Source organism: Copadichromis virginalis, linkage group LG3 (genome assembly GCF_057382275.1).
Source record: "Copadichromis virginalis isolate Kocher_CV1m ecotype Utaka linkage group LG3, C_Virginalis_male_GT1.1, whole genome shotgun sequence".
NCBI classification, from domain to species: domain Eukaryota; kingdom Metazoa; phylum Chordata; class Actinopteri; order Cichliformes; family Cichlidae; genus Copadichromis; species Copadichromis virginalis.
Window position 1 is genome coordinate 60,082,539 of NC_140620.1, and position 27,186 is coordinate 60,109,724.

Sequence of the window (27,186 nt, forward strand, 5' to 3'; positions counted from 1 at the left end):
CAATGGTGATAAATGATAAAGGCTTTTTTTGCTGGTGTTGTTGAACGCTGACACGTCCTACTGGAAGCGTAAGCCTTGAACGTCTCACACGCAGACATTTTTTTGCCCCTCCTCCACATTCTGCCTCGTTTCCCTCCGTCTCCGCTCCGCTCCCAGTGCTCGGACATAGGCTGAAGGTGCAGAGCCGAGTCCCGCTTTTGAGGGAAATTCGAGGAAAGTCAGACGTCACAGACACCCTGATAAACCATTACAAGAGGAACCCATCCGAGACGACAGACGTTTCGCCGCTTCTGTGCAGTTGTGTTGTAACTTATATAAAATGGATCCAGTGACTCAGTCCGCCCAGATATCGTCGTCGCAAGGCTTTGCCGATGGACAAAATTCTGCTACCAAAGAATCAAAGCTGTCTGGTAAGAAGTAACCAAAGGATACGGTAGCTAGCTAAATGTAGAGCTTGATGCGTGTTTTATTCGTACCTTACGTTAAGCTGTATGTGTTGGGCTTTTATTTACACGCATGAATATCGGTTAACGTCCAGTTTATAACGCAGTAACGTAATGACTACAGCCATTGTAATGCTGAACGCCCTCACTGTGTCTCCCGTTGCCTGGATGAGGAGCTGATTTCAGCTGTGATGGGAGACACCTGTGGTCGTGGATATTTCCTGACACACGGCTGCCCAGTCACGCTCCGTGCAGCTGTGGCCTGCCTGCTGTCTGGGCTCGTTTTAGGCGAAACAACAAGCTAACACGGTGTTTGAATCCCTCTTTTTATTTGGCCTTACTGACAAACAGGAGCACAGCAAGTAGGCGGCCCTGCAGAATCGGGGATCATATATTTGACAGACGGTAACCAGCCTGCTACTGAACGGCGTAATACTGTTGAAAAGGCCTCGTTTAAAACAAAGGGAACACGTCTGATTAAAGTACGTGTGCGTGGGACGTTTGATGTCAGCTAGATTTAAATGTAAATCCTGCTGTCCGAATAGAGCTACATTCTTATTCATAAGTGCAGAAACATTACATGACGGGTTTTTCTGCTGAACGTTGTCGAAATGTTGCGTTTGCCTGCAGTGCAGAGGCGTTGTCACTGTGCAGTTACCACAGAGGCACCTCTTAAAGGCACATCGGCCTTTTCCTGGCACTGCCTGGATTATGGGAGCCAGATGAACATCAGCATAACCGACGAGCTGCGGCACGCTCATTTACTACTTAGTTTATAGCTGTCGTCAGCTCCACTTCCACATGGAGCCCGTTTTCAAACAAAAACTCACAACCTGGATCTACAGTTTCACCATCACGCCCTCTCTATATCCGCGTATGAGGCTGACATGATTTAAACTCCATGGTTGCGCCACCTGAATCCTACAAAGCTGAAGCCGTGAATCATAAGATTGTAGACTTTCAAGAAATGCAGCAGGTGTGGTGATGCCAGCAGCTGGATCCTACAGGGCGTGGCACATTCTTCCTGCTGAAGTAGATAACTGTGGTTTGGCAAGTTTGCAGAAATTTCCATGTAATGCGTAACATGATAAATAATTAAGGACAATATATTTAACAATAAATGTTAAAATTCAGTATTCGTATAATCGGATTATTCAACAGTTACAGATGGTGCAAGTAAGTTGAGTTGTCTGTGCTTGTATGAATCCTGGAAAAACATTGTCAAGTTAGTGTGAGGTGTAACTGGTTTGTTTTTTATGAATGAAGCACTGAACTAACTCGCCTGGTGTTTAGACTCTGATCAGCAGCCTGTCTGCAGAGATGCTCCTCTACAAGGAAATAACTTTGTCATCCTTTACAACTTTTTTCAAATGCATGTTGTTAGTGTGTAATATGTGTTTAGGGTTATCACAGTACTATAACTTCTTAATTGATATTCATATCAATAAGTTTGCAACAGTATCAACACTAGCAGAATAAAAAAGCACTAGTACCTACTCGGCCTGACTCGACTAAGTTTTTATGGTTTTCCATTAGCTGGTAGTCCCTTTCCTTTTAGTACCTACTCGGGTTCCAACCAAGCAGAGTCAAGCCAAAAATGTGACAGACTTCTTGCCACTGATTGGCCAGGAAATGACTTCACTAGATGAGTCATTAGAGTGACTCCTGCACAAGAATTTAACCCGACAGCGAGGTTTAACTCTCTCTTGTTTGAGTCTATGGAGAGAAAACAAGACGGAGCAGCAGGTATACCATCAGCTCAACAGTTTGTTGTGTTTGTGTCAGGGATAAGCCACCCACACTGAGGTGGTACTCTAATGGAAGACGACCGAAACTGAGTAGACTCGAGTTGAGCCGAGTAGGTGTTATTGAAAATATAAAGGTTTTAATCTCTTAATTTAAACATATTTGACTGCTCCTTGTGTCTTATCTAATTAAACTACGTGTGTCGTTTGTCATCACTAACGGATTAATTTCTGGGCACTATCCCACGAATCCTGCAGAATCTTTTTTTTAAATATATTTTTATTGCATGTCCAATATGCAAGGTGGTAAGAAGAGGTTAAATTTGTGTGCACAGAACTTAAGACCTTTACCAATACTGGCCTCATTTCCACATTAGTAAATGAGGCCAGTATTTTTAGGCTGTCAGAGGCTGTGCTGTGCTTTTGCTGTCAAATAGAGCTGGTGAGGAAGGCTGCCACTGTTTGTCTAGTTGCTCGTAGACTTTTCTTAGCTTTAATCTCGAAACCTAACAATAACATAATTGTGTCTTTGTCTTAAATTAACACCACGTTGACATTACAGGCAGGCAGAACTGATGTTTGCTGCCTAGTTCCTACATTAATTTTTTTATTATTGACCTTAGCCACTACCTTAATGTTAACTAGGGATGGGAATCCCAGTAGTCCAATTCCTTCGATCGATCCCGCTTATCTATACTTGCACTCCTGCTACAATCAGCTGATTTCAGGTCGTGTGTCGGAGGAGAATAATAGTGGGGCAGTCTACAGCATGGACATTACTTTTATTTTTATTGCACAAAAGGATGAGAGCGCGGCGGTAAAGTGAAGACTGCAAACAACTGCAGTATACTTGTTAACACAACGTTGGCTCTTTGCAAGCACCTGAACTTCAACAGGTAACAAACCGGCGAGCAGCCAGGCTGCAGCCTCCGTTTCTACCTGCTCATGTTTCTGCTAAATACTAAGAGGAAGATATGTGTGTCCTCATTAGGATAGGGATTTATGTTGGTGTGTGGGACTGTAGCCTCAAGTTTATGCTGTTAATTGGTAATTATGAGACTGCGCGTTTCAGATCATTTTACAGAGTAACATGAAAGTAACTTAACAAGTAGTGTAACGAATGTCTTTCTCCTGGGAGTAATTAAGTAACGGACCTCATTACATTTAAGAAAAGTGTTCTGTGTAATACGTGCAATCAATTTTTTGAGTAACGACCTCAGCAATGATCACAACAAAGATGGGAAATACCCACAGCATGCAAAAAAGTCCACTCGGCATGTAATTAATTTGCATGAATGTAATGTCTTTGATATGTTGCTTAGAGATGGTGGTGACGTTCAAAGTGGAGCCAATGAGAGTCGATAATGGAATCTGAATTGCTAACTTCTCATCAGTTCCCATCGCTGCGTGGGGGAGTTCGCCCAGACAAATGTGTTTTAAAACTTGGAGGAGAGATTCGACAGCATCCTTTTGGGGGATCCTGTGGGAGGTGCTACTCGAGTATCTGGCCTGTTGCTATGAGCCATTCAGTTCCTGTATAACCGCAGCAAGAGCTCGGTCCACCTTGTCAGCAATAAGTCAAAGTCGTTATTGATTCTGTTCATAATTCACAGAATTTGTAAGTGTAGGCAAGTGTCTGAGGCCTCTACTTTAGTGGCGTCAGGATCACGTGCCTGCTTTTTGCAGATGATGTGGTGCTTTTGGTGTCAAAGATTAGATTTTGAGACGAGTCCATGAACATGACTTATTCCTGAATAATGTTGGAAAATTCTCCCATGATTCTGCTTCAAAACAGCATCAGCACACTGCATCTTTCCCTGTGCTTAAGGCCCAGTTATTACATGCGTTATGCTAGAGTTGTATTGACAAGAGAAAATTATTATTGTAGTTTTTGGGGATTTTTTTTCTTTTCAGGATCTCTCTTTTTTTGCTTTTTAGAGAATTGTTGGCAGCATTTTTCCTGGTAATTGTCTCAGGATTTTGAGTCTGTGGATGTCAGCGCGAGCAGATGTCCTGGCCTGCCCAGCTTCTATCTGTTGCTCAGCCCATTACACTTGAGTTCCACAGTGGTGATTGGCTGTAGTCACAAAGGAAGTGGCACACTTTGAAATGGGGACCTCATTTCTCAAACTATGTTGCATCATATTTACAGGACGAGTTGGCTTTGGAATCCATCAGAGTATCGCTGCAGTTTGTGGTGAATTTATGCAGCGCTCATAATCATCAGCTCATAATTTGATGGTTAAAATCCTCTACTGTGTGCATTCTTCATATTGCATCATGTGCACAAACAAACATTCGTTAGTAGTGAATGTTTAACCCCCATCAGTCTGTTTTCCCTTCTCTGCTTTGCTCTAATGCAGACTGCAGCTACTGCAGTTGACAGTATCCAGGAGTTAGTGATGCGCTACCTACAGCCAGAACCTTCTATATGACTTTGTTTATGATTTCTTGTGAGAACGGTTCACCACTGAGCAGTTAAAAGTGAAGCACACAATCGAAGCTTGAAAGAACAGTGAGTTCTTTCAGCCCCCATCCCCCTCGCTGGCTCTCTTCCTTCTTTGCCAAGCTGACCCTCCTCTCTCCAGTCCCTGCTGAGGGTCACAGAGGCAATCAGATAGCCCTCAGGGGTGGACAGTACAAGATAGCTCGAGCAGGAATTGCAGGCATGGCAGTAGAGCCTCCCTTCACTTCCATTCAGGCCCTAAACTAAGAAGCTAGAGTCCATTTTTTCCCATGCCGGTCTGTGGTATCTGGATGCTTATTGTGATTGCATGGAGCCTCGTCGTATAGGCACTCTGTTCCAGATCCATGATTTCTGCAATAAGACATTGGTTAAAGCTGCACTAATGACTACTTTCTATTTTAAGGAGTCATTTGTGGCTACAGATCCACAGAGAATTATCTCTAACTCTGGAGTTCACCTTAGCTCTGAGCTGTATGGCCTCCTTTAGCTCGTAGTTTGTTTTTCACCTTTTAACTGGATTTCTCAGCTAACGTTTATGCAGGGGGACAAAAACGGTAAACAAGCAGCTGTTTCAGGTAAAAGGCAACACGGTCTCTTGTTCCTGCCATCCTCTTTCATATGTAAAGTGTTGTTCTTGTTGTATTTCCACACTTTTTCAAAGAAAACCCCTCATTTTTACGCATCTCACAATTTGTGACCTGATGTATGTGCAGATTTGTAGGTGTTGATTTGTTGTATGCAAGCAGATATGAATGAAGCTATTGAAAAACATAAACTTGCATCAGTGGTTCATATGGATTTAGCTTGGCTTGGAGTGCCTGCAGCACTTTTAAGGTTGGCGGTTCGATCCCTGGCTGTTCCCAGTCTGCATGCCAAATATCCTCGGGCAACATACTAACCCCAGGCTCCTCTCCTGTCAATGCAACCATTGGTATGAATGTTTGAGTATTAGAAAAGGCACTGAGTGCTCAGGTAGAGTAGAAAAGCACTATGTAAGAACCAGTCCACTTACCATTTAGTTCTTGCAGTCTCGTTAAAGACCAGAGGTGTGGTGTTTTGAAAGGGTAACAGTAATATGAATCTGAGAGAAGGAATGTTGCACCACACCAACCCTAACCTGCCCCACCTGTACCACCTTCAGTTGAGCTGAAACAAAAGCAAACGCCACACCTCATCTTTACGCAGCGAAAGTTCCTTTCCCACAATTCAAGTAGTCGTCCAATTTTGATTGATGACAAGGAAGAGTGAAGCATGAGCTCCTATTGGCTTCCACTTTACCGTGAAAGGCAGCGTTCACAGTAGAGGTGGGAATCACCATATATCCCACGATACGATATTATCACGATACTTAACGCACGATACGATATTATCACGATACTTAACGCACGATACGATATTATTGCAATTTTTAAAAATATTTTGCAATATTCAGATTCTGTACATAAAGGTAAACTTTATCAATATTCATTTTATCTAATATCAAAGTCTCACACTCAGTCTTTCTCTCATTTCAGTCAGTTTTATTGTTGACAAACTGAACGGTTTGTATTACAGTCTAGTCCAACTTAACTGAATGGAACCATCTGGTACAATTATAGCTATTCTGAACTAAGCAATTTATGAAAAATATGCAGCCCATTCAGCAACTGAAGAATTTGAAAGTAAATTAAAACAAAATATAATTTTACATTAAATAAAAAAGTTTTAAACTTAATTAAAATAAAAAATGTCTTAAATTAAAATAAGTAAACTGTCATGTTTATTGCTGCCATAAAAAAGTTAAACACATTTGGACAGTGAAGGAATGTCAGGATTGTTGCTCAGAAAAAGGATCAACGTGCTCTGAAGTCAGAGCACAAAAACCTTTTTTGTAACAAAATATCGATTTCTGCTGTCCCTGTATCGATACATTATTAGCAAACAAAATATCACGATACTACACAGTATCGATTTTTTCCCCCACCCCTAGTTCACAGTGGAAGATATGAAGTTGGGGTTGACTAAGAGCGAGTGGACCACAGCATTTTTACTTTAGGTAGATTCTGTAAGCTGGTTGGTGGCATTTAGTCACATGCAAAGCTTAGTGCAGGCCCGCTTTACATTCTGGTCTTGTTGGAGGTTGTTGCAGATGGAGCGCTGTCCAAGCTAGTCTAGTTTTTACACACTTGATTGGAAATCTTATGTGGAGCTCCCTTTGTGTACCAGGGGTACGAATAATCCAATCGTTCTATCGTACCAATGACTGATAGAATCGTCCAACCACAAAGTAAATGTTGTGGCGTAAATGCAACAAAAACTGAATTCACACCATAAAGACCAGTTTCTGACCGATGGACCATCTACAGTTCAGAAGAATGGCTAACACTCCCACAGCGTTGGTTATGTTACCTTTGTTTGTATCGGTGAAGTAGAAATGGAACGTGTGCTGTTTAGGTTGTATCCCAAACCAAGCTGCAGTCCAAAGTATGTGGAGATGGGTACTGGACAGAGCTGTGGAGCAATGACTGTGTAAATTAAATGTTTGTGTGTGAAGCTTCTGTCTCTTCGAGTGCTTTTGTCTGCTTGTTGAGTACATTGTCTTGATTTTTTTCCTGCGTAGCAAATATAAGTGCATGTGTTAAAGTTTTTGTAAGTTTGAATGAAACGATGGCCACCTGTAAGCACTGGTTTGTTCTGGTCCTTATGTGAAGTAGTACATGTGTAGAGTTGTTAAGGCTGGATAAGTTAACTTTTCTTTTGAGTGAGGACGGTGGATGGAGATGTTTGTCTTCTTCTACGATGATTATTCTTCTGTCCTCTTTATTTTTTCAGATTCCTTTCTTTCCTCTTCGCCTGTATCTCTCATTCAGTCTCCTCAAGGCAAGTGTATGGTTCTCTTCGATTGCTCGCCTGCTCTCTCTCCCTCTGCCCTGTACTTTCTTGCTGCCCTGCTGCTGTGCAGTTCTGCCTCATGCCTCTTTCTAGTGCCCCTCTCCTGCCAAATAAGAGCCCAGTAAAAACAGCTCGCCTGCAAAGAAACAGCATAGGTGGCTGTGGCCCTAACCTGCTCTTACCCCGCCCCTCCTGCAGACCTCAGTCTGTTTTCAGCATTCCTTTAGGCTGCTGCAGTTATTCTAAGCTGACCAGTCAGCAAAGCTCCCCTTGTTTTCAAGGACTATTGACTGATTGATTGATTTTCTTTTCAGGCTCCTTAGACACACCTATCCATTGCCATAATCTGAGCCGCAACAGCTCTTGTTCACATAGTCATACTGTAGAGTTAAAATAACGTCTCTTGCCACGAGTCACTGGCACTCTCAAAGCCTTCCTTGGGCCATATGAGAACTCACTGCTGCTTCTTCTTGCCCAGAATTGTACACTAAGAGTGTTGCTCATAAAAGCCTCTGTCTGCAGCTGCTAGCAGTGTGATCCATCTCAGTCTTTGCTGCCTGCTAGCAGGCATTATTTAGGTCAGCATCGCTCACTGTAGGTTCAAGATAATCCCGAGATTGCCACCTTATTTTAGGAAGGCAGAGAAGTTCAAGTTCACATTGTGCATAAAGGACCAGAAATCTAAAAAAGGATGAGGTTGGTGTCTCAGGGGAATGATTCTACCTTCCTGCTGCCCTAGTATCTGAATTCCCCTTCCCAGTTTCAGTCCTAGAAGCTATTGTGTACTGGAGGATGAGTGGCACTGGAGATATCATCGACCGCCCAGTGGCCTGGGTCTGCCATTGCCTGTAGCTCATTCACCCTCCATCCCACTACCTACTTACGGCTCTATAGGCTTTGTGCATGTCTCACATCATTGCTTATGCAAAACAAGTAGGTACATTTTTCCTTAACCCCCCAATTTAGCTTCTTCGCTTTCTGATTCTTTTTGAACTGTTGTTTCTATCACCGCCAGCATTCTTTACTTGTTTGTTAGACAAGCCTAGATAAGGGATAGCGTGAGTGATAACATGAGCTGCACCAATACAACACACAAGCAGCCGCCCTGAGGTTTGACCGACTATGACCACACCCTGTGGAATCTGCACTCGGACTCACTGGCTTCTCAGCAAAGATACAAACTTCACACTTTTTAGCTGTTTTTGCAGAATTTTAATCAATTTTGGACCCAAATCCAAGTACAAGTTCAGTAAGCATAAACAGGAGTAAAACTCAGTCTTGGGTCTTTTTGCTGTTTTATCAGCTGCCACAAATAACAGCTGAGTCCTGGAAGACTATTTATGTGGCACCTCTGTTGTTGTAAATGGCAACAAGTATTTGAGGGATCAGTGAGAATATAGTTGAATAAGAGCGTGTTAAGTAGATGAAAGACATTTAGAAAACCAGGATTTTTATATCGTCTCTAATAAGGCAAATGTAATGAAAAATGAGTGAAAATGTAAATAATTTATACTGTAGTGAGCTCATACACAGACTATAATGATGCTAACATAGACCATCAGACTGCCAACCTAAAAGAAACACCTGTGAGTGAAAGCTCAGGTGCACTAGCACAGTGGCAAGGTCCACCAGCAGACAGGTGTGGGGTCACCCACTGGAGCTCACAGATATTCAGACACAGCGCTGCAACCAAATGAAAATATGGAGTCACTCTGGGCCAGTTCATAGTCTCCATGATTTTCCATTCTGTGGCTACACAACAGCTCCACTCAACTCTCCATTAGTGTAACAGCAGATTGCACGAAGCAGAAGGCTACTCATTACCCATTTGTAAGATGCCACACGATGGCACATGGGGATTATTAATATGCAAATATGGTGACAGTTGTAACTAAACAAGTTCTTAAAGCTACCTTTGAATCGAAGCACGAACGTCCTAACAAGGAACCCGAGCACTAATATGTGTTTTGGGATTTGTTTACAAGTCCAAAGCTTCCGTAACGTTGTTGGAAAGATGGAAAGTGCATTCATGTGGCCTGGTTTGAACAAAGCATTGTATTGTGGTGCAGGGGAGGTGGCAGCTCTACCAAAGACACAGTGGAGCAGTCAGCTGAGTATGGCTGGAAAACTCTTATACAGAGAGCAGGGAGGGAGGGGTGCTGACAGCTCCCCAAAAAGTAGAAGAAAATGTAAGTTTGGAGTAAATTGAAAAGACTGATCAATGTCAAATTACAAAGTAAAGCCTTGGTCATGAGAATTTGGATGTTGCTGTGCACTGGTTATACTGGGCTGATGTTCATTTCTTAAAATATGTGCCAGGTACTTGTCACCATGGGGACTGAAAATGACTCATCTTTGTAGCCTGGAGGATTGCCGAGGGCACAGGGTTACTGCAGCCGCAGTGAGAGAGCCTTCAACACTCCAAGAGAATAGAAAGTGCTTCAGTGGCCCAATTTACTGCTCAAGGGCAACAGTATTATCTAACTCTTCACATATTTGTATAAGCACGTTACATAATCGCGAGCTAACGACGAGCCAGTGTTAATTATGTAGAAAATAACTCGACAACTAAAAGGCAATTATGACTGTTTTTATCTTCTTGCTTTTTTTAATGAAATTTGTATTAAAAGTTGTAATGAAGGCTTGAATTCATTATAAAAGTCTGTTCTGAACTTTTCCTATAAGTTCACTGTTTAACTTTATTCACCTTTAGTGATGAGTATTAGTAATTGGGCTGCCAGTGTAAAGTGTTTCTGTTGCTGGCCTGCACGGCTTGGATATGAGTCAGACACAGGACGTCTTTCCTGGTTCAGAGTTGGTTCTGTACTCAGAGCCTGGGTTAAGGGATGTAACCAGTGTTTACTGGTAGTGTGTTTTTGTTTGTGTTAGGGCTGTGCGATATGACCAAAATCCCAATATAAGACATTAATCGTCCCGACAACGATATATATCACAAAAAATTTACATTTTCTGTAAATTCGGTGAATCTTGGGCAACTTAACTTGGGTAAAGTGTTTCCAGCTGAGCGTCGTGTGCCTGGAGTCGAGTGTTACACAAGTTGAAATGGCCGCAATTGTCTTTGAGTATTTATACACGCCGTGCTGCGAGGAAAAGCCTGTTCTAACGTTTGACTCTAAGGTTTATTTTTTTGCACCTGGCGGCTCTTTTTAGCTTCTCCGTAAACACTCTGCATACTATTTCACGTGATTCGGTTTATTTTGAAAAATCTCAACAGGATCTTCAGCTTTATTGTGAAAAGTTTATGTGGAAAATAAACAAGCGGACGGCAGAGTCACGTGATGGTTTTACCGTCATTATTGCTAACGACAACACGTAAAAACAGGGGCTTGTCCGTCCGCAGTGTGGTTATATTAAATATAAGAGAAAGCGAGAACTTTAAAAAAATCCTACAGTGACCATCAAAACGATGAAAAAATATTGTCGTAAACAGTTTATTTTGCGACACCACGAAATAAACGATAAATGTTTTCATATCGTCATCCGATATATGTCGTTATATCGAACAGCCCTAGTTTGTTTGGGGTTCTTCTTCTTCTATTGACTTGCGCCACCTGTACCTCTGTCAAACAATTAATATTTAATATTTAGCCCATTGTTTAACAGTGTTCATCCACATAAGAGGTAAAGAAGCTGAACAAATCTGAATTTTAAACCAGCTTTGCCTCATTTAAGTTTTTTTGGTTTTTTTGCCCCAAATTCCTACACAAATATTAATGCTGCCATGTTCCTAGTTTCCTGAGTTTCCATAGTAGGGACAAACAGCTTTGAGTAGTGGTTTGATTGCTTCTTCTTAGTTCCAGTGCTTGACTGTTTGAGGTGAACTCACTTGTTGTTTTTGAAAGAATGCAGTTTTGTTTTGTTTTTTTGAAAGGTAAGTGCTATATAGCTTGTTAGCTAGGCGTATTGTTATGCCTGGTTTTGGAAATGGTTGTGTTCATCCCCTGTTACTTTAGCTTTTTAATTCTGCGCTCTAAGTAAAGGTAACGTTAGTCACTGTTGCGTCGTATGGAGTGGCTAGTATTAGCAAAAAAAATTATAGTGTGTGTGTGTGTGTGTGTGTGTGTGTGTGTGTGTGTGTGTGTGTGTGTGTGTGTGTTTATGTGTCTGAGAGAAATCAGAGGGGGGTTTCAGTTGTAAATGGCGGGAGAAATCTCTTGTATACCCTTGGACACAACCACAGATTAATTGAGATGAAATCAGGGGTCGAGTTTGGAAATGGCAACAATGAATATCTTTAGCAGATTATATCTCAGTGGAACTGCTACCAAATCAGCGTTTTCAAGGTGCACAAGCAAATGTATATTGTTCAAAAAGAAATTGTGCTAAAGTCTGCAAGTGTGAAACAAGTCACATTTGTTATACACACTGCAGTGAACATGCATCATCACCCTGTCCACACATGATGTACTGGTAACATTTTTATTTTCTTCTGTTGCCTTTTTTGATCATGCTGATAATTCCATTTCCATACTAAGTACTCGTTAAACTTATGAGCAGCATGGAAAAGCTTGGATATCATCCATAGTATCAATATGCCATTCATTTCCATGATGCAGTGCATGAATGCTTAAGCTGTCGCATTAAGGCCTTGCTGAACGATATTAAACTGCACGTGTGTTTAGTGTGTGACGTTTATGACCTCACCTCCTTTTTCCCTCTTGGCTGTCATTCCCCATACACGACATTCCAGACAAAAGAGTGGTTTTGGGATCTGACAAGTCCTGCGAAGGTGTAGCGACATCTCTTCGCTTTCCTTCCAAACCTGGTTCATTTTCCCTTGGTAATTATGGAGGTGAAGCAGGACCACCGGACGCACCGCCGGATTCACCAATAAAGACATCCCCTGTTTCTGAGCGAATAAAGGCCCTGGAGGCTCTCGCTGCCAAGAAGCAGCAATCTGATTTTAGAAGCGATGGAGGTTTCTCTCTTTTCAAGGACCGCCACCATGAGAAGTCTCCTACTGACAGCTCAAAATCCCCTATTGAGAATCGGATGTCTCCAAATGAAAAAATTACACCAACTATTCAGAAAATGGGAGGTTCTTCTGAGCAGGAATCACCAGGATCCCCCTTTGAAGTTCTTGGAGATTTGAGACAAGTAAACGAGTTTGAAGAAACAGAAGAGTGGATGAAGGCTCATTTGCCACCTGTACCAGACTTAACTTCTGTAGATTTAACTGAAGGCACCAACAGTGTTGAATCCAAGGACAAGGGGACTCGGGTTGTTATACCTACTTCCTTTACGAGTGTCCCTGATGCTTTTATGGATTCTCCCGTGGAAGCTCCCTCAGTGAAAGATGACTTTGATAATGCAAAGAAGCAACCAAACGTTGAGGAAGAGTTTGATTTTAACTTTTTGCCAACAGCGTACATGTGGGATCAGCAGGACAAATCGGATGACCAGCCTCCTTCAAATCTTGACTCAGTGATTGCATCACCTCCTGCAGGCTTTGGCACTCCATGTCCAGAGGCAAAGCAGAATGCTTCAGATGAAGAGAAGGCCTCCCTGACCCGCGATCCAGAGCCCCCAGAGCCAAGTGAAGCAGACAGCTCAGGAGAGTCGGATGACACTGTTATTGAAGACGAGGCGGGTGCTCCTGCTTCTGCCCCCCATCCATCTTTTGAGCCACAACTTTCGAAAGATCCCACCGCTACACCTGCATCTTCGAATGTTCCCCCTGCAGAAAAGGAGACTCCTCCACCAAGGTCGGAGAGGAAATTAATGCAGGTTCCAACAATCAATGTTATTGAGACGGATGAACCAAATTACAGTGAGGAGGAGATGGAAATGGAACCTGAAGCGGAAGATGTGGATTATGAAATTGAAAATCCCCCAGCCAGCGAGAGCCCAGAAACCTCACATTCACAACCTGAAGACACTAAAACCGAACTACCCAAAACGCGTCCCCTGGAAACTGAGTTCATGGAAGGCTACTCGCCTCCATCCTCACCTGTGGATTCTGATGCCGAGTACTCGCCCAAACGCAACATCGTTGCAACTTCTCCAGAAATAGACAATCGGGAATCTGCAGCCAAGTCGGAGACCCTACCCAAACCCCCTGCTCCAAGGGACACTGCATCGGGCATCTCCCAAGCACAAGCTGATGAATCACAGATTCCTCCAAGTAAAATGAATGAAGAACCTTCCCAGTTCACACTCACAAATGCAGAAGTGGACTTTCCAGACAATGATGATGAGTGGTCAGACGAAGCTCAGGAGCACACACTGCCCAAATTGTATGAGAAGGGTAATATGCCCACAAAAGAGACTTTCATAGAGACTGTTCCTCTTTCTAAAACCACCTTTATGCAGGATGATATATATGACAGACAATCATTTGATTATGATTATGATGCATCTTCTCCCTTGTACGACATTGACCATAAAGAGCTGAGCAATGCTAAGGAGCGGTTTCTTTCTGATCCTTCCCCAACTGACCCTGATACGCCGAATGCATGCTCTGCACAAACCGATGTTACCGAGGACAGGCGAAGTTTGGGTGATATCGCTTCACTGAAAGATGAAGCTTCCCCAGAGCAAGCTGATCAGCCATCTCTACAAGAATACCCCCCAAATCCTTACTCCTCTTTCCAAAGCGAGGCACAAAGGAGCTTCAGCGAGCAAGAGTCCAATCAGGAAATGAGCAATGACGTTGTTGCAGATGGTGCACAGAATGAGAGCTCCATCTCCGAACGTACAGACAGTTTTGTGGAATTCATGCGGGAATGTCTCAAATCGAGGCAAGATGAAGAATATCCCGACAGCGTGCATCAAGGTGTTCACGGAAAGAGCGAGCTCAACAAAACCAGTTTGCATCCTTCCCAGTTACCGCCAACCGTGGTGCTGGATCTTGAACAAGAACAACTAACTATCAGTGCTCTCAAAGAGCTTTGCAGCAGTCAGGAGGAGGAGGCGGTGAAAACCCATACCAAGGCTTCAGCCCGAGACCAAACTGACCTCAGCGCTGCATCTGTACAGCAGTCTTCCTTAGCATCAGTAACTAATCCTCCATGTTCCCAGCACGTCCGTGCTTATGACAGCAAATATTCCAAAGAGGTAGAAGCTATCGATGAATTGGTGGCCGAGGCCTATCATCTTGCTGAGCATGTCTTGACAGCAATACTAACCCACTTATCAGGTAACATCTCTTTCTTCTGGGCAGCAAGCCTGCTAACCTCACGCACGCTCCTTAGCTGGAGCAACTTATAACTGCCTGTGTAGCAAAAGGATTCCTGTTGTTGTTTATCGTCAGCTTTTTGGCCCTCTCAGCCTTCTTATCTTGGACTGTGCAGTGTGTCATGTCCTGTGACACGTAGCTGAAACTTATCACCAAGAAGCAAAGATTTATATTAAGAGAACATAAATAACTAAAACAAAAAAAAAACAGATCATGCTTAGCTTCTTACTTCTCACTTACAGCGAGGAGAAAAAGAGTAAGCATGATCTAAGTTATTTATGCTTGATTCTGGGTGATAAGTGACAGCTACATGTCACAGGACGTGACACACTGCACAGTCTAAGATAAAAAGGCTGAGATTTGTTTGTTTTTTTCTTTTTTGTAAGTGAAAAACCTCAAAAGCAATACAGACAGTGTTGGGGGGGTTTAAACTTAGCAAGCCACTGATATCATGTTCAACATAACAGTGGATTTTGCAGCTGAATGAAATTTCTGTCTACATGATTGTGCTTGGAGTGAAAGGAGTAGTTGGTGTTTAGAGCCATCCTTTACTTGAGCTGAGTTGGTTGTCAGAGTTCAGTGGCATCTAAGAATTACTGAGAAGTGTAATCAAGTCAGTTTTATTTATACAGCAGCAAATCACAGCAGCAGTCGTCTGAAGGTGCTTTATATCGTAAGGTAGACCCTACAATAATACATACAGAGAAAAACCCAACAATCATATCAACAATCAACGCTGCTAAAATCTGCCTCCACTTAAAATGGCTAGCTGCATATCTGATTGTTAGAGTGTCCAGGCACTCGTTAACACTCGACACTCATCAATCCATACTGAGTACAAGCATGTTCGTCTGTTATCTTCTTTTTGTCCTAACAAACTTTGAAGGGGAAAAATAATTTTTTTATATTTTTACGTTTTTAGCTGGATTTTTTGTTTTTGGGGGGGTTGTGTTGTCGTTGTCGTTCCAAACCACTTACAGGCTCGAGCTCTGTTGTAGAATTCAGTTTGTTTACAGAGTCACTGGAGTTTGAGCTACTTAAAATAAGCTTTGGCCTGATTCTGACAGACAGTCTGTACTGTTCATGAGGTGGTCACCAGATGGGAAGATATTATATGTGCGCACACACACACACACACACTGCTGTGTCTGTGCTGGTGTTCTTGAAATTAGAAACCCAGTAGAGTGTGCAGCCACACACGTAAAGAAACTTTAGTGTGACTTTAAAGCTGCTATGAGCCTCGCTCTCTGCTCTCAGTGGACATTTTTGTAAATGTTTGCTAACTGTATTATTAATGAGCTTTGAAATGAAGCTCTGTTTTGCCGCCCCCTCCCCCCACGAGCTTGTGCTATTTTAGTGCTGCTCTGCGAGGTTATTAAGTGGGATATTCTTGGCTGGGTTTGTGTCAGTGTGTGTATCTGATGTCATGCTGATGGGAATTTTGGAAACCAATTCGCAGACCTTTATTTTTTCTCTTTTAAATATTTATTATTGCTCATTAATAAGGCAAGAGTATTTCTTATCAGATTACGTCAATCAATGGAATAATTAATAGATTAATCCATCACTAAAATAATCGATAGCTGCTGCCCTGATCCTCATGCAAACCCAAAATATCTTCTGTACATGGATATAGATCCTTTTTAACGTGCCTAACACTAATGTACATAAAAAAGATGAGCATAAACCGTTTAGTTACAAGCTGATTACCGAATTTCCCAGAGGAACCCACCCGAGGGATTAATAAAGTTTTATCTTATCTTAGATGGAAATGAACCCATTTCACTTTCTTTCCTCTTTAAATGGATTCATCTGTTCCAGCAAACTTTCCAACGAAATTTGAAGCTTGTGTCTGAATGTTGCTGAGAAGTAGAGCAAAGGTGTTCCTCGCTTTTTTTCTTACTCAACTTATTTAGAATGAAAATTAAGTGTTAAATGCCAAAAGCAACGTGTGTGTTTGAACTCATGTGGATGTTATTAAAGATGCATTTGAGGCAGAGTTGCTTAAATCAGTAAGAGTAATATAATCGCTGACGCCCAGCATCCTCATTGTCCTGACGTGCTGTTTAGTCTTACTGAAGGTGAAGGCACTCCATGAATTATACAGTGTCTTTGTTATGATGGGACGCCTTGTGTGAGCGTTGGTTCACTGCGTTCGACACTCTGAGCAGTTGTTCACAATTGTGCTGGTGTGTTCTGTCGTGCACGACAATAAAGTTGTGTCGATGGGTGATGAGACTGGTGATTGTTTGTTAGCTGAGGCAGGTTTATATGCTCATGTTCCCATTGAAGTATTGAATGAATATCACAAGATTCATATTGAATCTATAGTGTCATGTCACACCTCTGCATATACCAAAAACAACCTAACTGCAACATAGACGAGTGGGCAGTTCAGGGGCTAATGGAAGATAATCTGACTGCATTTGAAGAAACTTATCTATTTATATATATCTACGTGTCTTTTTTTGCCCGTTGTATCTCTTTGTTGGTGCAACAAACTCCTGTGAGTGAGGGCAGGGGTAAAGAGACGGGGGATTTCTCTGCGAGAAGAGAAGCTGGTCTACATGTTGTGGATTCAGGCAGTTCCCAGTAACAATGTCACCAGTAGCTGGGAAAAAATGGTTCAGAATTAAACTGGTCCCAGAGATTAGGGCTCTGCGATATGACCAAAATCTCATATCCTGATAGAAGACATTTATCGTCATGACAACGATATATATCACAAACATTTACATTTTCTGTAAATCCTGTGAATCTCTTATTTTGAAAAATCTCAACAGGATCTTCAGCTCTATTGTGAAAGGTTTATGTGGAAAATAAACAGGCGCTTGTCTGTCCTGATATCTTAAGTATAAGAGAAAGAACTTTAAGAAATTAAAGTACACTACAGTGACCATCAGAACCATGAAAAATATTGCAGTAAACAGTTTATTTTGCGACACCATGAAACAAATGATAGCGTAAAATGAAACGATAGAAGTTTTCATATCCATATATCGTTATATCGAACAGCCTCACCAGGGATGCAGAGATGCTGCTTTGCTCGGCGAGCCAAAGGAGGACACTCCCTGCATGGTCGCTCCTCCAGATCAATGAAACAGCCTTAACTCTGTTGCAACTGTTGACTTCTTCCTTTGCCTGCTGAGTTGGCGTTTCCTGTGATGCTGTGATGTTGTGGTGAGAAGGCTGGCCCAAGGAGAACCATTAATGCAGTCATTTGACCTCTTAATTGGAGATGCATCATGCATTTCATCGGGACCAAGGGACAGGCAGTTTCCTCAGCTCTGTCACCATCAGTCTCTTGCTGTTGAAAGATGAAAAATCCTATTTAAGAATGCATTTATTTACAAAATAATATCAAACTCAAACCAGAGAAGTTGACATATTTCTGTTGCTACTGGAAGGAAATGTTCGGCATTTATAGTCAAATGCTGTAGTGCAAAGCAGCTGGCTGCCTGCAGTGGCTTCAGAGCTTTTGTTGTATGTTCTCCATCAGCCTCTGTAAGAGTATAGAGATCACTTCTCCTCACTTCAGGTGAGAGCAGAGCTGCAGAGATCGCTGCTTGTTGCTCCAACAAGCGTCCCAGCATCTCCAGCGTGCTGCTCCATCCCCACTCCAGTCTATTGTCCATATAATGTGAGGTGATGGCTGCAGCTCTGCATGTCAGCTGCCACAGGTTATAGCGACTCGGCTTCAGATAGGTGCATCTACTAAAAGTCTGACATCTTTGGGTCTCATTGTCCTCGACTTGAACGTCAGAGGTCAAGCTTTCTGAAAATCTCATGAACTCAAGAGCGGTGACGTAGGATGTTGAACGTGATACCCTGGGCGAGTCTGCTAGTTGGCTGAGGGTAACGCCGCTGTTGCAAGTGTCTAGTTGGTGTCCTGTTTAAAACAAAACGATGTGTAGCTGCTTTTCACTGCTTGTGTGAGCGAGTGAGAGAGGCCTATATAACAGTTGCTCCAATTAAAGCTGCTGGAGCACTGAGGCTTGAACTGTCCCCGTGGCATAAGCCCATGTGGTTTCTGCACCGCAGAAGGCTTTTTTAACTGCCCCCTTTTTTCCCAATACACTGTAAGGAAGTCAGTTTCCAGTGTGCCAACCCATCCCGCCGTTATGTAACTGCGGCTGTTACGTCTGCACGTGCATACAAACATGAAACGTGTGTCCGAAGTTATTCAGTTACTGTGGGCTGCAGATGCCCGAGGAGACTGATGGTGAACACTCAGGTTTTATCTGATCCCACTCACAGAATGTGTTCTTGAAGGAAAATGGCTTCATTTCCCCTGAAATCAGCCAGTCACAGCTGATGTGCTGCGAGTGCCTGAAAACGACCGTCTCTTTGTAGATAACTGACTCGTCTACAAAGAGAACCAGAGCAGCTCTGACTTCATGCCTGAATCATCTGACCTGTGTTTACCAGACCACCCTCCTGTTGTCTCTCTGTGGCAGCTGGCATGTTTTTATGTTTATGTCCTGTAACAGAGGCCGTGTTACCTTTGGTCCCTGAAACAACACTCCTACTGCTATAAATGGACCAATACAATACAGTTGTGAAAACTGCAGCGGTCGGGCGGTGTTGACGCCCACGTTTGTGAATGCGATAACTCGAAAATGAGGCCGCGTGGGAGTTTCAAATTGATCCTATGGCTCCCGTATCAGTACTTTTATTTGTTATTACGCCTTCAGCAAAAATCAGTTTTACAGTGTGAAATAGTTTCAGGCTCAAACCTCTGCAGATTTTTTGGTATCAGACTCATTTTTATAAACTCCAGCAAAAATGAAAATGGATCTTATTGAGCACAATTTGCAAAAAAACCGCTTATGCATGAAAATCAACCATTTCCAACAGTGCAGCTTAAGATCCAAGTGTCCCAGGAACGACTTCCAGTAGCACCAGTAGCACCAGTGAAAGGCCCTGCAGGAGGGAAAAACGGTTTTTGCAGATAATGGCGGACATGCGATAGCTCCTGCTGACGATGCGATGGCGTTTATTCCAACATGGAAGCGCTATGAATAGCTGACAGATCAGCAAACGTGTTTCTGGATTATGTTTTTGTTGTTTGTTTTTTTTTACACAAGTTTTGCAAAGGCATTAGTGGAAGGAAGCCACCACCTGGTTGAATTCAGGAAATGTAAGTGTAACTCGTCCGTTTTCTCATGCAAAGAACAAAAATATTGCTCTCGCTTATTTGGTTGCAAATCTACCGGGATTTAAAAATAGATATGTGAATGGGACTGCGGAGACGCCTGTAGGCTTAGAAGGGTTAAAGGTGGATTAAAGCTGCAGGAGTTTGCAGGAGTTTAGGGCTGGAGTCAAATGTATGTTTGGAAATGTTCACATTAGTCCCGTCTTCTCTCTGCAGCTAAGGATCTGATTCACTGGCGAGACCCCAAGAAGTCGGGCGTGGCGTTCGGCCTGTCCTTGCTGATGCTGCTGTCGCTCGCAGCCTTCAGCATCATCAGCGTGGTCTCCTACCTGCTGCTGGCTCTGCTCTGCGTCACCATCACCTTCCGCATCTACAAGTCTGTGGTCCAGGCTGTGCAGAAGTCCAATGAGGGGCACCCGTTCAAGTAAGACGGCCGCAGATGGGAGATTTCTCTGCTTGTCACAGTTAACTGCTGCCACCATGACCCAGTCAGGCAGGGTTGGTGTGCTGGACAGCAAAAACGTTGTTTTATCTGTTTTACTGAATAAAGTTGAACCTTGAAGACATAAATCACAGTTTAAAAGAAGTGATACATTTCAATATATGATGATGTAATACTGCCCTACCTAACCCAGTCCTATCAAAGGGGATTATTGTGATGATCTGCTGTCATGTGGAATCTGATTCCCACCTTTATCTTGGATAGAAAGTCGGTGAAGCTGTAGGTGCGGGCTGCTGAAAATGTTTCGTTTGGTGAAATCAAATCAATTGTGCTGATTTATATTTTGTTCATGTTAGAAGTCGGTCGTTCTCCTCCACACCTTTCTGAGGAATTTCGTCCTTACGTTCCTCGCAGGTCCTTGGATCAGCCAACCAGCTGCTTTTGGTTGTCCCACAAACTAGCCTGAAACTTAGAGAACAAGCTTTTTCAGTTGTGGCTCCCAAACTCTGGAATATGTTGCATTTAAATATTAGAAAGGCGTGTTTTTGTTTTGTTTTTATTTGTCTTTGTTTTATTTTATGTGAGTGTTTTAGTGCGACTGGTTTTATCCTTTGTGCTCAGCCTCTTTTCCTCCGTCCCTCCACAGAGCACTGATAGATAAGGATGTCAGCATCGCTCCAGAGTCTTTCCGCAAACACGTGGATGCAAGTCTGACCTACATCAACCGAGCTCTGAAGCAGATGAGCCACCTTTTCTTGGTTGAAGACCTTGTGGACTCCCTAAAGGTGAGCAGCTCTGAGCTTGTGTCAGTCGGTAGCGGTTTCCTCTTCCTGTCGCGCAGCACCAGCCCCGATCTCTCCCTGCTCGCCTGCTGCAGCCTTTGCTTTGTTGGTGCAATGTTAACTTCAAACCAGGTCACGGTTGGATCGCATCTCCATCCTCAGAATAACCCCAGGATTTATGACCGTGTTATGACTGTGTCCCACATCAGTACTCCTTATCCAGCTGCAGGGAAGCGCAGACAGATCTGCCTCTAGATCCATCCGGTCCTCTGATTTCCTGACTGGGAATTCCTAAAAATGATTTACTAACGGCTGTGATTTGATTGTTTTATTGATCAGAGCTCGGTCACCAGATGAACCTGAATTATGTGTGGGGCAGATCGTATTTTAAATCTGCACAAAGGCACGTTGATTAGTTTGGAGAAGACTCTGACTTGGAGGTAACGTGGTGGCGATTCTGAACTCCAGGATGAGACGTGAGACGTCTTCAAGAAGCTCAAAGAAGTCCAGTCGCCTTTTTTCCGAGCTCTTTAAATGTTGGAAATTCAATATCAAGCTAGAATGCCTCCACAGAGAGCAGCTGTCAGAGTAAGAGTGCTTGTTTGGACTTGGGCTGCGTATCGTCACTGATTTCTAGAATCGATTTCGATTTGAATCGGGGACATTTTGCCACTATCAGTACATATTGTGTCTGACGGGTCGGCTCTTTGTGTTTACGTCAGAGTCCGTGTACCTGCTCTCATTTCCTGTTTCAGCTGTTTGGTGGTTGTTGAAATTTCGTGAGCTTTACCTGAGATTCTGGCATTTGGGGCAAAATAAATGTAAATTAAAAAATCGATTCAGGATTTCAATGAATCGATATCACGCGATTCAAGCTAAAATCGATTTTAATCAAAACCCATCCCCAACGACAGCGACGCTGTTCTTTAGGGAGGAAACAGCATCTGCTCGTTTGTGTCAGGACTGCACAATTAATCAGCTTTTAATCTCGGCCATGACTTTGGTTTTTCCACTGTTAAATAAACACAATTAAACAGTTTGAAAACGAACACTCAGCCAGGAGAACGCAAATCAAGCGCTCCCTACACGACTAAGGATTTAAGGAGGATGAGTGGCGTCACACTGAGCAGATGTCATTCGTGTGTAAGCGCTGCTTGCTGTTGATCTTGAGCTCTCTGAGTTGCTCTTTGTTTTTCTCGCAGCTGGCTGTGGTCATGTGGCTGCTGACCTACGTAGGCGCCGTCTTTAATGGAATCACCATCCTCATCCTGGGTAAGCTTTGAACCGCTCACTGTTCATGCACGCCGTGCTGCGTTCTCATGTCGGTCAGGTGGTTGTGTTGCTCTGGGGTCAAAGAGCGACTCCAAGCTTTGCACTTGCTCTGCAGGATCTGCTGTCGGCTAACGTGTTTCTCTCTGTTCTCCAGCCGACGTCCTGCTCTTCACGGTGCCTCCCGTCTACGAGAAGAACAAGGTGAGTCTCAGGCTTCCTGATCAGCTCAGCGGTGTAAACATGGCCGTCAGCAGTGAGTGCAGTCTCATCACACACTGAAGGCTTTGAGGCCCTGACAACATGAAGTCATTGGCTCACTGAGGGGATTGTAGTCACGGACTGCCAGGAATGGCAGGCACCATCATCTGTACTGGTCCCAGTTTATGGCTCACAATAGTTTAAAATTAACCAGTGTGGTTGCTGTCAGTGACACGGTCCCTGAATGTCTTTGTCATCCACTGTTCTTTCCTGAAATGACTGTTATGTGTAAAAGGAGAGCCCATTAGGGTCGGGCGATAGGTAACAATTTTCCAACCGACACTCGTCAGTCCAACAGGTGACATATCCACGCATGCGCAGACTTTGTGATGGGCAGAGCCATGTAATCGTGCATGGACCGATTTGGGCGTTTACAACACAGAAAAAGTCCAAACACGGACGAACTAATTTCCCGAAACATTCGGGCTGTCAGCGTTAACGATTAACCCGATTAAAATGTTCACGCGTTCGACACATCTGGAGCGCAGAACGAACAAACTTTGGACAAACTGCCGAAATTTCAGGGATTTAGACTCAGTCTGCGCTCCAGATGGTTAATCTTTAATCGCGTTAGTCGTGATGACGGCGCGTTAACGCTGACGGCACTAAAAGAAATAAAAAGTCACCAATTTGGGATTTCTTTGGCTTTAAACCAGATCATAGAGGTAAACCTGAGCATGCTAGGCTACCAGCAGCTTCTGCAGCTCCATCGACGAGCATTTGGGCGCACTCTGAGGAGGGGCATGTGCTCGCAGATGAGAGATTTTTTTATTTTTTCTGCTGACTGCTTCTATTAGCTCCATTATTAGCAAACTTACTCATGAGCAAATAAGGAAATAAATAAATCACCCTTGTAAAAACGATCGGCGATGGGCTCAGCCTGTCGGCGATAGTCGATACATTCGTCCAGTCGCCCGACCCCAGACTCCAGCCATTCTCTATCCGTTTTTTGAGGGTTGCAGGGGGGCTGGAGCCTGTCCCACGAGACGCAGGGCTAACACACAGAGACAGACCCATTTAGATTGACCAGTTACCCCACTAACAGGAGACTGACTGCACTTTACACTGGGTGACTGCAGCAGGTTATTTGATGCAATGAATTTGATTCCGTTTTGTTTTTAGTAAAGAGTTTTTGAAAACGTGGACGACGACTGCACACAGAGAAGCTCGATGCGCTCCAAAGGGTTTTCCTTACTTTGTCTTCCTCTGAGGTGGTAACATCTGCTCTCATTTGTTGTTCCAGACTCAGATTGATCAGTATATCGACCTGGCACGTACTCAAGTCAACACTACTATTGCCAAGTAAGTGTTGCAGAAACGTGTCTTTCGTCTTCGTTCAGTGTCCAGGTTGTTGGATTTCACTCCTGTGGTGCTTTCTCTCCCGCAGGCTACAAGAGAAACTCCCAGGAGCTGTGAAGCGCAGCAAAACTGAATGATCCCCCAGCCCCAAACCAAGCACCATGTCCCCATCATCTTCATGTCCATCACCATATCTTCCCTCCCTTATCCGACTCCCCGGTCTAACTCCTCCTCCCCACACCGTCCACCATCAGCACCCTACTACACTGAAACTTCCTAGATAGAAAATCTCTGAGCTACTCAATAATCAACTACTGTGCAGCTTAACTTGCAAGCATTAGAGGAGAACTGTGCCTGTGCAGACAGGAAGCACATAGCAAGCGAGGAAGTGGCGTAACGGCACGACGTACCCCGCCTGGCTGTGGACGTGCCGCGGGGGGACGGAGACGGGATCGAGTGAACTAGACTGAATCTATGACCTGGTTTTGTCTCGTGCAGCGAGCAGAGGGTGTACGATGGCAGCTGATGTCACAAAATAGCAAATGTCTGTACTTGAGCCGCATGTTTGCCTGAAGGTAGATGGCAACGTTGTCTCCAAGTAAAAAGTCGGCATCCTTTTGGGTGGTAACAAGTTTCCATTCACCGTACAGACACTTGTCTATGTAAGTAGTTTCTGAAATGCACTGAACTTTATTTTTTCATGAGCAGGTTGAAATAAAAAGGATGGGAACTCTGAGCCAGCTGTGATAATTTGGTCTAGTTCACCTTCTGATCAGATGTAGGTTTCTGTGTTCGAGCACGTTAGCCTCGCGTTCTAAAGGAAAGTCCCGTACTCCAGAGTGTTGAGTTCTCACGTTCACTTGTAAATTTTGATTCTTCTTCTCACTTATTACTGCTATTGGTATTAATTATACATTAGCTGCTTGATCTCCCTACTAGCTTGACAGTAGCAATGTAAGAGTTATGTTAAGTGTTTTTGAGCTTCATAAGTTTAACGTGGAGGTCTGTCAGAAGCCTCCCGAGACATGAATCCCTGATTATGAACTAGGTTAAGCAGCACACACTCGGAGCTGTGCCACAACCCTTAACTCTAACGTCCCGGCTAACTTTGCAGACGATTGTTTTGTTGAGTTTCAAAATGACAAAGTGTCAAATGTTTGAATCTTCCAGCATTGTCATGTGTTTTAGTTTGTAACTCGACTTTATTAAATGTCTATTAAACAGAGTTGCTTTAGCTTTGGTGCATTTTAAAAAGGTCTTATTAATATTGTTTGGGAAATCTCACTCGTGCGATGCATCGGCTGCGAGTTTAGAGCATAGGTGTGGGTTTGTAGAAACAGGCGAGTGCGTTTTGAATGTAGTGTTGCTGGAGGAGATGGGGCGGGTTACTACAGAGCTCTGTGTGTCATCTTGTTTTTCTTTGACTGCCGTGAAGCGCAGGTGTAAGCTGGAGTCTTTCTATAGGCTGTATCATATTCTTGATCCTGACTTTGGTTTAATATGAATACTCGTGATTGTTGTTATGGTGTTTTTGATCTCCTGTGTCGGCACTACTGCTTAATCTCCGTATTAATTTAAGGGATGAATATGTGGATGGAAATGAGACATAGTGTGTGTGTTAGTGTTGCTTCGTCGTGCAAGTCTGCTCATCTCCTGAACGTACCCAACGGCCGGCGGCGAGAGGCCGCCCCTGCCTCGTGTGCTCACCGCTCCCCATGCATGTCCTCTGTGTGTTGACTCCTTCTGCATGTGCCGGTGTCTTGTTCGCACTGTGGGCGAGCGAGACATCCACAGGTGTAACTCCCTGTTAGCCTGCCGGCCGGCCTGTGTCCAGCTGCTCCGGGTGCAGAGGGCACGGCATGTGTTTGAGCTAATCACACTTTAGATCTCACATAGATACTGTTGTTATGCACCCTCTTTCTACATTTGAATGTGAAGACGTTGCATATTGAAACTTATTTTAAAGTTGTCTTGTCATTCAGATTAGATTTATTAGATGTTAGATTTCTACATTAAAACGAAATGTTTTAGTTCTATTTCACATCTGCTTATTAATGAAAATGAAGCCGTTGCTACTTTTTAAGGAAACATTTGTAACTTTTATTTTGTCAGCATCTTTGATTCCCCCGTTTTTATTTAACTTCTCTGGAAAGCTCATCCTGACCCTTTAATATTCACCCAGCTGACCTCAGGCTGTCAGTCGTCCCACCAGTATTGCTATGAAACAAAGAGAACTAGCTTCCAGATGCACAACACCTTTTGAGTGTTACGTTCGACTCACGATCTGACCAGAGTGTGTCTGACTTTGATTTTTTTGGTTTTTTGTCAATGGCTTTCTGCTTTACTGATATGTAGGTGTTGTTCACTAACATCAGCTGTTCTGTATTGGCTGACTTTGGTTCCAGTTTGTGAAGCTTTGGGAAGGCTGGTGTGGAGGGAAGGACAAAAAGCATATGTGTCTCTGTACTGATGTCAAAGTGAAATGAATAAAAACACCTGAAAGGTCTGTGGCTTTTTGGAGGTCTCTTCACTTTTGTCTGGCTTTAAAGAAACTAACCATTTTCCCAGCAGCCCCCACTGTGGGAGTGAGGAGGACTCAAATGTAACCTGATAAAATGTCTAAATCAGGGGTCTCAAACTCGCGGCCCACGTCACCCCCACTTGCATCATCTAATGCAGTTTGACCCTCGAAGTGACTTTTTTGTTACGGAGGATTTGTTTGAATGCAATGTTCAAATAAGTTCTTTAAAAAACAAAAACTGATTTAATATGAAGGCAACATGAGCACAAACATGCTGAGGGATCGGCTGTGTTAGTTCAGTGACACTTATGTCGCATTTTGAGTTTGTTTTGTACGACTTGAACACTAAAGGAGGCCACAGCTCATTTAATGTGAGGCCCTAAAGTAATAAGACTGGACATGAGAGCCTGCTGTCTGTTATGGTGTTTGGGTGAGGAGAGGATTATAGTTTCTAATTTTAGACCGGGCCCCACGCTACAACCATGAAGTGTTGATAGTTACACACATATTGAACATCCCCCTTCCAGCTATTGCATAACCGAATAACAGCCACATAGTTGTAAAACTTGAATGAAACGTTTGAAAATCAGCTCTTGTGTGGAGGCAAACAGTTGGAACAAGTGGAGTTTATTGAAGACAAATATTCTCCGAAGGAAAGTGACGTTCTCTGTCATATGGTTCTCACTCAGAGAACCAAGGTTACAATGTAACCGTACGACCCAAAGAAATGCAA

At 43.3% G+C, this 27,186-nt stretch overlaps 1 protein-coding gene across 3 annotated transcripts; it reads left to right on the forward strand.

Moving 5' to 3' along the window:
- The first annotated feature begins 74 nt into the window (after positions 1–74).
- Positions 75–26,438, forward strand: rtn3 (reticulon 3). Of its 3 annotated transcripts, XM_085451822.1 has the most exons (9): positions 75–410; positions 7,467–7,514; positions 12,238–14,685; positions 20,096–20,303; positions 20,968–21,106; positions 22,306–22,375; positions 22,530–22,576; positions 23,877–23,935; positions 24,021–26,438. In XM_085451822.1, exons 1-9 carry the CDS (start codon positions 320–322, stop codon positions 24,067–24,069), a joined length of 3,159 nt encoding a protein of 1,052 aa, XP_085307948.1. In that variant the 5' UTR covers positions 75–319; the 3' UTR covers positions 24,070–26,438. The 3 variants fall into 3 exon arrangements, with proteins under 3 accessions (XP_085307948.1, XP_085307946.1, XP_085307947.1); XM_085451820.1 differs by lacking the exon at positions 12,238–14,685 and having other exon boundaries at positions 108–410; XM_085451821.1 differs by lacking the exons at positions 7,467–7,514; positions 12,238–14,685 and having other exon boundaries at positions 110–410.
- Positions 26,439–27,186: the final 748 nt, after the last annotated feature.

Bases quoted from the DNA above. Each gene is read 5' to 3' on its own strand.
- rtn3 (XM_085451822.1), top strand. From the start codon at position 320: ATGGATCCAGTGACTCAGTCCGCCCAGATATCGTCGTCGCAAGGCTTT. The intron at 21,107-22,305 runs GTGAGCAGCTCT...TTTTTCTCGCAG, and splicing joins ACCTTGTGGACTCCCTAAAG to CTGGCTGTGGTCATGTGGCT. The intron at 23,936-24,020 runs GTAAGTGTTGCA...TCTCTCCCGCAG, and splicing joins GTCAACACTACTATTGCCAA to GCTACAAGAGAAACTCCCAG.